The 11565-nt window shown below is 34.8% G+C and overlaps 1 protein-coding gene and 1 long non-coding RNA gene across 2 annotated transcripts in view; one reads left to right on the top strand and one right to left on the bottom strand.

Moving 5' to 3' along the window:
- LOC140748655 (uncharacterized) overlaps positions 1-11565 on the bottom strand; it is a 342763-nt gene that overhangs the window by 120474 nt on the left and 210724 nt on the right. The gene's annotated exons all lie outside the window — the stretch shown is intronic.
- Positions 3002-10772, top strand: LOC140748643 (uncharacterized). The gene is made up of 4 exons (XM_073081485.1): positions 3002-3178; positions 6572-6622; positions 7185-9620; positions 10715-10772. Exons 1-4 carry the CDS (start codon positions 3009-3011, stop codon positions 10761-10763), a joined length of 2706 nt encoding a protein of 901 aa, XP_072937586.1. The 5' UTR covers positions 3002-3008; the 3' UTR covers positions 10764-10772.

The following is an 11565-nucleotide window of genomic DNA, read 5'->3' as shown; positions in this document are numbered from 1 at the left end:
CTGTACTGTTTTACCAACCGACTTTTCGAGTGCTGCCATAAAAAAAATACGTTATGTTTGTTAGACCCTAGATGGCGTTTCGAGTAATACTATTATAGAGCTGCAGTTAAAATACCGAAAGTATGATGTAAAACCACGAAATAAATCATCTATTTAGTAATTCAAGGCTGCGACTTTTGAAAAATATCCAAAGTATGGTGTACCGAAATGAAAAATCGATTAATAAAAAATCGAATATTCTTGGTCAATAAATCGATTAATAAAAGTCGATTATTTTTAAAAAATAATAGATTTTTAAAATAATCGATTATATTTTCACATCCCTACTTTAAAAAGTCAAAGTCGAATCACGGAAACCGATAACGATTAACGTTTTTCGCAAAATAAAATATTTTTTTACACCTGTGATTAATTAATGAAATAAAACATATTCCAGTACTGTAATGATTAAGTGTGTAATTTATATAAATGTAAGTTCAAGTGATTGTGGTATGTGCATTAATTGATCGAATAAAACATATTTACTTTCAATAATACTTAAACTTTCGATATTGCCTGTGACCATGACCGATTTTATGTTTTTGTGACAGTGGACCCTTGTAATTTTTGCTTTCAATAATAAAAAAAATAAAAATATAAGTAAAAATGGAGTTCCGGGATTTTGCCGCCACATTCGCCGACTCGAATATTTGTTCTAAAACCGTGATAAAATCGATGGAATCTGAATGTATTTTGATGAATTTGAGAAAGATTTTGGATTTTTTACAAAGCAACATACAAGAGATGTGTTATCTGAACATGAAAGAGGATTATTTGCCGTTTTATTACATGATAATTGTAGATAAATTAAATTTGCAATCGGACTTTTTTACCGATGAATGTAAGGTGGTCGCGAGTGAAATTCTGAAAATATTAGACAATGAAAAAAACATATTTTCTTGGGAAATTTCTGTTGGGAATAAATTAAAGACAGGACTGTAAGTATTGGCAGTTTTTTATTAAACTCTGATAATTACTATAATGCAGACCACCTGATAGAAGGTCGCTGCTGCTGCCCAAGCACATCTGTAATCAACCCCAGGTAGGATTAGATATTCCTATCAGAGGTCATCTGATGCACCGCTACTCCTGAGGACTAAGCTGGAATGCCTCGGAAAAGTATGTCTCCCTTACCACACCCTTCAAACCGGTCCACAGCAGCGCTTAACACTGCTGTTATGCCAGAAATAGGTGTGGCGGTGGCGAAATACTTGAGGTCGGCCACAGATGCATTGCTACCCCTCAGGACTAATCTGGAACGCCTCGGAAAAGTATGTCTCCCTTACCACACCCTTAAAAATGGAACACAGCAGCGCCTAACACTGCTGTTATTAGGCAGAAATAGGTGTGGCAGTGGTGCCGCCGGAGTCGAACCACAAAGGGTTCTACGATCTTCATGCTCTTTGTCTGCATATGTATATACTCTTTCTACACTCACAGCCCCACACTGGTATTGTGAGTGCTATGGACACACACAGAGATAAATACACAAACACCCAGACCCAGAAACAGAAATCTAAATTCATCATTTAGAAATCAGTCTGGCTGGGGATAAAACATGGGACTTTTGCGAGTCAGACCAGTATGGTGACCACTACGTCACATGGTTCATGGGGTTAGGAACTCTTATGGTACATATAATGTATATACCTAACTTTGGTTTAATTTCCTTTTCAGATCGGTATTCCTCAAGAAACAAAACAAAAAACGTCAAGCTCTGCACTGGTCGGAGCGTTTTGAGAAACCAATCCGCATAGCATTCAAAGAGATATGGGTGAAGACCACATTGCAGTTTCTGAAGTCATCTCGACAGACACTCAGGTTTCTATTTTATATTATTGAAGTAGCAAGCATGACCTATAGCTCTCTGGCAGTACACAGTATTGTTAAAGACTGATTAAGGCCATAAGTCATGTTCCTTTAGTAATGAGACCAGAATAGGGCTATGGTATCCTCCGCCTGTTGTAAGAGGCACCCAAATGGGGGCGTCTGGAGATGTGGGTGACAAGAGTAAGAGCTCCCTAGGCCACGTACCAGGCAGTGGTATGTGTGGCCACATACCGTCATACACATTAGATGGTTTGGCGAGTTTTATGCTCACCAGGGTAGTGTCTGACTGGGTAAGATGCTTAGAGGACTCCGGTTTGCATTCCTTTGGAGATCTCAGACTCTTGAACACAGTGTCAAGGTCACAAGGAGTGTTTTAGTGCGGTAAGAATCCCACATAGCCCCGCTTCCACGACAATGGGAACCTCTTGAAAGATTCCCCCTCATTAACAAAAAAAGAAGTCATAAGTCTTCTGCTTACTGCTTCTTATACTTGCTTATACTGCTTGGTATTTTGCAAGAAAAATAGAGCAATAACTTTTTTGGTAGTCAACAGTGATACATATATTCTATTTCGCTATCACAACCCTGCTAACATAAGCTCTATATGAATGATAAATGGCCACTATAAAATATAATTCCGTATAGAATGTGTTCTACCTAAAACCGAACCAGATGCATTGCCACGCCTGAGGTCAATAGTCGCCTCACATGAAAGTAAACCAATATCCATACTCTTCACCTTAATGTACTGTTTCACACTAGAAATAGTTTTGATTATAGTACATCTTAAATCACACTGTAAAAGTTCTACTATTAAATTAAATTCTATTAAATTTAAAATGTATTTACTTCTCATCTATTTATAACTCATTTCTTTTTTTTCTCTTTCTTTCTCACATTCTTTCTTTTTTCATTTTCTCCTTTCTCCCCGTTTTTCTTTTTCATTTTATTTTATTATTTATTTTTATTATGATTTTTTTAGTACAGTTGTACCGCCTTCAATTTTTCTGCACATCCCTAAGGTTGACTGGGAGATGCTATTTAGCATTAAGTCCGCCTTTTGCACCACACTGTTTTTAACATGGTCAATAAAGAGTAAATAAATAAATAAACAAATTCAATCCTCCAGGTATCCGAACATGCCATACAAAGAAGCATGTTACCTTTACAATGCGATTCTAAAGCAGGATGAGGAGGCTGGGTTTGGGCGGGACTCCCTATGGAACCCGGTGTGGGAGGCAATGAGCATCTTCAAACTTAGATATGAGTTTGTAGTCTCCTTGTGTCAGGCTGATCTTGGTCTCTTGAAGTAAGTATTATTTACTCTAATATAGGAGTAGCAGATGAGCATGCAGTCCACCTGATAGTAAGTAGCTACTGCCGCCCATGGATATCTGTAATCAACCTCAGATAGTATTAGATATTACTATCGGCCACAGATGTGTTGCTACCCCTGAGGACTAAGCTGGAACGACTCAGAAAAGTATGCCTCCCTTACCACACCCGAACCGGCGGAATACAGCAGCATTTAACACTGTTTTTATGAGGCAGAAATTGGTGTGGCCGTGGTGCCACCAGAGTCGAACCACGAAGGGTTCTACCACCTTCAAATTATATCTATACTAGTTTTTATTCACTGCTCTGCTTGCGGTTAGTTGTCTATCCCTCGCGAACGGTACTTTTTTTCAGGATAAAAAATAGCCTATGTGTTTCCTGAACCCCTGACAATGTGTGTACAAAATTTCATGAGAATTGGTTTTGTAGTTAAGGCGTGAAAGTGTAACAAATAAGGCACTCACTTTCGTATTTACTATTTATTTATTACTAGTTTTTGCCCGCGGCTTCGCCCGCGTTTAAAAGAAAATAATATAACATACATGAAAATTCGTACCTTCAACTTTACTAAAGATCATCACTTGATCAATTGCATAGTTTACGATTCAAATACTCGATACTAATATCGATTAAAATAATCGATGTTTTGGGTCCAAAAGATCGATTCTCCGATTAATCGATCTTAGATCGCCATCCCTAGTTCCCGTGGGATTTCCGGGATAAAAACTATCCTATGTCCTTTCTCGGGTCTCAGACTATCTTTGTACAAAATTTCATTAAAATCGGTTCAGTGGTTTGGGCGTGAAGAAGAGACAACCAGACAGACAGACAGACAGAGTTACTTTCGGATTTATAATATTTCTAAGGATTAAAACAGCATTACGTCTATCCTTAAAGGTTAAACACCCAATTATATTACCAACTCGCATTTATAATAAGTAAGAGGAGTATAGGTCATAGTCCATCGCATTGCCCAAGTGCAAATAGGTAGATTACGCACAGCTTTTTAATTTTTCTAGTACCTATAGGTGTTTCCTCACGAAGTTTTCCTTGAATATTAACACATTTGATAACAACTTTGATAAATCAGAGGTACAAGAGCCTGGAATTCGAACTATGGCTCCCTCAATAATTGATAGGTTTCTACCACTAGTCCACAACTCTCATAAAATATGCATAAAAACGTAATGTAAAGATATTACATTTTTCACTTAGTTAAACAAAAATCTTAAAACTAAACGGAATGTCATAATTCCGTTTTCTGTGACATAAGAACTAATTCCTCTGAAAATTATTAAATTAAATTTGTATTTGACTAAAAAGAAAATATCAATCGAACTGTTTTTATCTTAAAAGTATTTTTTGTAAGCCAATTAACGCCCGTTTTTATTAATCAATCTATCCAACGTTTCGCGTACCAGAGATCAACACTACATTAGACAATTTAGACATTGTCAAATGTCGATCTCTGTTACGCAAAAATCGGATAGTTCGAATATTAACAACGGAGTTAAGTGAACACATTATGTTATAATATTTGTTATCTTTTTAACCGACTTCCCAATGAGAGGTTATCTATTCGTCGCGTATATTTTTTTAATAAATCAATAGTTTACTTATTTTCTTTGTTTATTAATTTATTTTCCATGCATAGATAAGTAATCTATGTTTCAATGTAAGATGGCTGAAGTTGAAGTGACATCAACGATGTTAATTAGAGATGGGTTGTACTAGGTATATTTGGGACTAGGTATGCTTGTTCCTAGTATTTAAAAATACGTGATCCAGAAACCTGTTCCACCTAGTCCCATAAAGTCTCATTACTACAATTTGGTGTGGACTAGGTACTTATTCTTGGACTAGGAAGCTAGTTTGTTCATGTGGTAAAAGTGTCATGAACCGGCGCGTCCGATATACTATAGTCTGATTCATAATTAGGTGACCAAAATGTAAATAAAGGTGTTGACCTATCAAGAGAATACGTTAGAAATGGTAGTTTCTTATTTTTGTCGATATTAAAGTAATACAACAATAATAAAATAATAATGTAAATAAATTAAGATTAAATCACATTTTCTAATATTTATATCACCTCAATTTCGTCCCGTATAGTAACAATAATAAAAAACAAAGTTTATGGTAGAAAATTAAAATGTGATAATGGTAACACAATCGGAATCCGAGACATTTCTTGACCTGTCATTTAAGTTTCGTAACTGATATTATTCATTTTCGTGATTGTGATTGAACTCGAATGTTTTCTCGTTGACATAACGCGTTTGTTAAATTGTGTATATTTGTTAAATTTTCGTTTTTTGTTGAGTTTGTTACAGTTTTTGTTTCTTGTTAATTTTGACAGTGACATTTCTTTGTTTACATTTTGGACACCTAATTATGAATCAGACTATACCTAGTCCGGGAAACTACCTAGTCCCTGAACCTGTTCTACCTAGTCCCATTAAATCTCGACACGCGTACAATCTGGTTTTGGACTAGGTACATATTAAAACTTAGACTAGGTCCGACCTAGTCCAGTAAAATACCTAGTCGCTGAACCTGTTCCAGTATACACGCCTCATCTCTAATGTCACATCTGTCAGTTGTCAGTAAAGTTACAGTAAATGTCAGTCGATGGTTTGTTCGGTGCTTCTGTTTATTTTTTGATTTTAATTGTAATATACACTGGCCTGCACAATTAACCGCCCACCCTTCTTAAGTGTTACAGCATTTGTGTATAGCCCGCTCCTCATTCTCGCGATTTGTATTGGCTCCACATTCTCGATTCTCGCAAGAATGTGGTAGAACCCATTGTGGGTCGACTCCGGCGGCACCACCGCCACACCTATTTCTACCTATTAACAGCAGTGTTAGGCGCTGCTGTGTTCCGGTTTGAAGGGTGTGGTAAGGGAGACAGACTTTTCCAAAGCGCTCCAGCTTAGTCCTCAGGGGTAGCGGCGCATCTGTGACCGACCTCAGGTAGGAATATCTAATCCTATCTGGGGTTGATTACAGATGTCCATGGGCGGCAGTAGCCACTTACCATCAGGTGGACTGCATGCTTGTTTGCTACTCTTACCGTACCCCTGAGGACTAAGCTGGAACACCTCGGAAAAGTCTGTTTCTTACCACACCCTTCAAACCGGAACACAGCAGCGCCTAACACTGCTGTTATTAGGTAGAAATAGATGTGGCGGTGGTGCCGCCGGAGTCGAACCACAAAGGGTTCTACCACCTTCAAAAAATGAAAAACTAGTATTCTTATTTATAAATAAATCTAATCTATAATTTTATTATTACTCTCAGTATATTATTCTAATTGAGAATTATCTAAAAAGTAAGTTAAATTTCTGGTTTCCTTTTTTTTCAGGTTTGTCAATTTTGAGAAAGTCAAAAAGAGGAAAGAAGTGTCTACTATTGAGTAAGTGTGCATGCATTTTTTAATAACTAATAATTTATGGGGTAATAATATTTAAATACTATATTTAACAATTGAAAAATATTACTATTTTTTTTTAGAACTTTATATGTCTAGTTAATAAAATCTTGGAATCATATCAAAGTGTTCAATTAATATAATGTCCTGTTATTGTAATAAAAAACATGTAAATATAAAATTATAGTTAATTATGCTTATGTCAATTATTTTATACAATATCTTTTATAGTAAATTTTAATCAATGTTAATATTTAATTAAGTAATGTCACATTGAAATAATGTTATCATTTAATATTCATTAATTGTGTATAATCCGCGCACAACTGCTAGTCCGCTCTGAATATAGAAACTAGTCGCGTCGCAATAGCAAATTCTAGGTATTTGCGGGTCGAAGACAGCGCGATACCGACTGACACCTTCTTAACTTCAGAGCGGACTTGAATTTTTGCGTTGACTATAATAACATTTTCTTATTCATATTATCTTATTTATGTTTAAATGATTTTGAAGAACATGAAGTATTAATAAAATGGTTGTTTTACAGGAATATCAAGGCTATTATTGAGAATGCACCATCAACTATAGATAAAGAATTTGAAGAAACAAAGTCTATTAGTAAAGGTGTTGAAAATTTAAACATTTCTGGTAAAAATGACTTAAAAATCACAGTTTCTAACGATTATTGTAATACTAATAATAATGAGTCAGTTCAATATATCAGTGATAAAGATTCAGAGCCTTTACCAGAAAATACAGAATCTACTGAAGTGAATATTCACTATATAGTTAATGAAAATAATAATGAAATTTCATACACTGATAATGAAGTAAGGAGTGAAGATTGTATTGAATCTCATGTAAATGAAGTGTTAGTGAATAAAGAACTTGCTAATGTTAAAACTGTAGATTCATACAAGAATGTTCAAGAACATAATGAAGGTGATTTGACAGGAAATATAAATTCTGTTATTACTACGCAGTCTGAAGAGCCTTTAAGTAATGTATTACAAAATGAAAGAATAACAGCTGATGATGAAAAAGTTAAGGGATTTAAAGTAATATCCTACAATAATGTCAAAGACTCTAATGAAGTTGAAGCGGAAAATATAGATTCTGTTTCTATGCAAGTTGATGTACCCACTTTAAGTACTGGACTAAATGAAGAAATAGCTGTTGAAGAGAAAAATAACGAATTTGAAGTAAATGCATGCAATCATATCGAAAGAGGTAATCACGAAGATTTGACAAAAAATAAGGATTCTGATTCGAGGCATGTTGACGTACCTGCTTTGTGCAGTGCATTGCAAACTGATGGAATAATTGTCGATGATGAAAAAATCATTTCATGCAATAATATTAAAGGAGTTAATGCAGAGGATTTGATAGAAAATAAAGATTCTGATACTGCGCATTTTAAAGTGCCAATTTTAAGCAATGAATTGCAAAATGAAGGATTAACTGCCAAGGAAGGAAAAATTAAGAAAATTGATCCAATTGATACTAACAATAAAGATAATATAATAACATTTAATACACAAAATGTGGAGACTATAAAAGAAGCAAATGGTAGCACAGAAACTTATATTGGTAATAAAGTGACTACAGTACAAGTAACTATGGAAGTTGATAATAATATTAATGAACCTGAAGATATACTTAATATAATCATCACGGAATCTGTAATAATGAAGAATGACGTCACTGATGTACAGCCAAGCATGGAAATTTGTATAGATGGAAATCAGCTTGAAAATAGTGATAATATAGATATTACAAATATAAACAATACTAGGGAAATGTTGAATGAGGAGATTAAAATAAAATCTACTATGGAAATAGATACTAATATGAGTCAAATAGAAAATAGGCTTAGTATGAGAGATGACGTCAGTATCACACAACCAAGTATAGAAATTGGTGCAGATGGAAATCAAATTGACTATACCGAAGTAACAAATAAAAGCAATACTCAAGAAATAGCTAATGAAGAGATTAAACTAAACCCTAATATGGAAATCAATACAAATATGAATCAACTAGAATATACATTTAATATAACAGACACAGATATGAGGAATGACGTCACTATGGTACAACCAATTACGGAAATTGGTATAGATGAAAATCAACTCAATAATAGTAATACTACGAATGTTATTAATATAAGTAATACTAAAGAAATAACTAATGAAAAGGTTAAAATCAAATCTTATTTGAAAATTGACACAAATGTTAATCAAGTAGAAAATTTGTTTAATATAACAGACACAGATATGAGGAATGACGTCATTACTGTACATCCAAGTATGGAAACTAGTATAGATGGAAATGAACTAGATAATAGTAACATTATAGATGTTAAAAATATAAACAATACTAACGGAATGAATGAAGAGATAAACCAAAAATCTTCCATTGAAGCAGATACAAATATAAATCTACCCGAAATAGGTGAAAATGAATTGAATAATAGTAATATTACAGATGTTAGGATAAACATTACGAACGAAATATCTAATGACGAGATCAAATCTACAATAAATACAAATATAAATCTAGAAGAAAACAGTACAGATACAACAAAAAGTAGCAATAAATACATTTTAACCCCCGAAGAGTTAGAACTCAAAGAGTCCACCAAACGCACACCGACATCTCCGAAGTCGTTACGAAGATTGGATCTAAAACGCAAATTGGTTCATAGTGTCTCTAACACATTTCTAATGAATAACTTAGAAACAATACTAGAGTTTGTCAAAGATGACTCGAGAGCGTCGTTAGAGATCAGCGAATTATCTACTAGTGAAATGTATGTGCTGCTCCGGTTGAACACTTTGAACCCACTCACAGCGTCAGCTGATGTGTTTAATGATGACTGTATGAATCTAATTGTGAGGCTGTTCAATATTTTGAATAAAAAAACTGGTTTTAAACTATGCAGTTATGCGCCTAAAGCGAATAAACGGGAGAAGAAGAAGCGGTGAGTTATTTTATATCAAAATTTATTATAGAGTAGCAGACGAGCAGTCCAGCTGATGGTAAGATACTGCCCCCCTGGACGTTTGTAATCAACCGCAGATAGGATTAGATTCCTACCTGAGGTCGGCCACAGATGCGCTGCTACTCAAGACTAAGCGGAACGCCTTAAAAAAGTATGTCTCCCTTACCACACCCTTCAAACCGGAACACAGCAGCGCTGTTATTACACACTGCTGTTATAACAGAAATAGGTGTGGCGGTGGTGCCGCCGGAGTCGAACCACAAAGGGTTCTACCATCATCAGTAGTTTAAATTATTTTAAGATTGGAAGATCACTTATTTGTTTAATTAGCAGTTTGTAGGTAGAACCCTTTGTGGATCGACTCCGGCGGCACCACCGCCACACCTATTTCTGTTATAACAGCAGTGTTAAGCGCTGATGTGTTCTGGTTTATTGTGATAAGGGACATACATATCCGAGGTTTTCCAACTAACAGTAGCAACGTACCTGTTGCCAATCTCAGATAAGAATCTAATTTTATCTGGGGTTTATTACAGATGTTTATGAAAAGACATCCAACACAATAATATGTTGTAAGTTTTATTTCTTGCATGTGTACACATTGAAATACGCACACACACAACAACTTATGTGTGTATAGTCCGCGCCAAACTGCTAGTCCGCTCTGAAATTGTTGCGAGCAGGTGTAGTCATACAATTTGCTATGGCGACGCGATTCATTTCTATATTCAGAGCGGACTAGCAGTTTTACGCGGACTACATAAGTACACATTTTCTTTTTGAATGTATAAGGGTCTTTGAGTATAGCTTATAATATAGAATTATAGATAAACAAATGATGAATATCTACACTAATATTATAAAGAGGAAAACTTTGTTTGTCTGATTGTAATGAATAGGCTCAAAAACTACTGGACTGATTTTAAAAATTATTACACCATTCGAAAGCTATTATCCACGAGTAACATAGGCTATATTTTATATGAAATATATTTGATAAATAGATTTTGAGGCGGTACAAAGTTTGCCGGGTCAGCTAGTTATAATATAATGAAAAATATTATTTTTTTCAGATATCAAATTGTAGTGGAGAATCTTGACAACGTCAACTATAAGGGGTGAGTATATTTTTAATCTTAATCATAATCTTTATTGCATCATGCAGTTATCACATACATATAAAGGTGTTACAAATTTTGATACAGTGGCATGAAACCCTGTCAGGGTGTAGCAATTTAAATTAATTATAATTAAGCGTACTAAGCTAACGTAACAATAATTTAAAATTTTCAAGTAGGATCCGTTAATTTTACATTTTCGTATGGTGATAACTAGTTCTATAGTTACAATTTTAAATGCATTAAAATGATTGAATTTAATCGAATCCTAGACTTGAATATTAGAAGTTCACAACAATAAGCTATCATTGCACTGATTTAAAGCTGGTCTGTATGGTTAGACTCCGAAGGCACCACTGTCACATCTATTTCTGTCTTATAACAACAGTATAGAGCTGCTATATTTTGTTTTGAAATGTGTACTAAAGCATGAATACAAAGAAGAAAGGGCTATATATATATATTATATAAGGCGAAACATTCCAACTTAGTCCCCTAGAGTAGCAATAGACCTGTGGTCGATCACAGGTAGGAGTCATCTAATCTGGGATTGAATATAGATGTCCATGGGCTGGCAGTAGCCACTCATAATCAGGTGGACTGCATGCTCCTTTGCTACTTACAATAATAAGAAAAATATATTTCAACAAAACAATATATTTGTCTTATTACAGCTATCTCTATAACGACAACTAAAAATAAGATTTCAAAGCCATTAAATTATCATCAACAACCCATTACTGTCCCACTGCTGGGCACGGGTCTCCTCTCATAATGAGAAGGATTAGGCCGTAGTCCACCGCGCT

This window comes from Epargyreus clarus, unplaced genomic scaffold, assembly GCF_041222505.1.
Source record: "Epargyreus clarus isolate Ecla_fem2 unplaced genomic scaffold, WU_Ecla_fem_2.2 ptg000016l, whole genome shotgun sequence".
NCBI classification, from domain to species: domain Eukaryota; kingdom Metazoa; phylum Arthropoda; class Insecta; order Lepidoptera; family Hesperiidae; genus Epargyreus; species Epargyreus clarus.
This window is presented reverse-complemented; position numbering and strand designations above follow the sequence as displayed.

What these genes read in the sequence shown, in the direction of transcription:
- LOC140748643 (XM_073081485.1), top strand. Translation starts at nt 3,009, where the DNA reads ATGCCATACAAAGAAGCATGTTACCTTTACAATGCGATTCTAAAGCAG. An exon ending in AAAGAAGTGTCTACTATTGA is followed by an intron (nt 6,623 to 7,184) that starts GTAAGTGTGCAT and finishes GTTGTTTTACAG; the next exon opens with GAATATCAAGGCTATTATTG. An exon ending in AAACGGGAGAAGAAGAAGCG is followed by an intron (nt 9,621 to 10,714) that starts GTGAGTTATTTT and finishes TATTTTTTTCAG; the next exon opens with ATATCAAATTGTAGTGGAGA.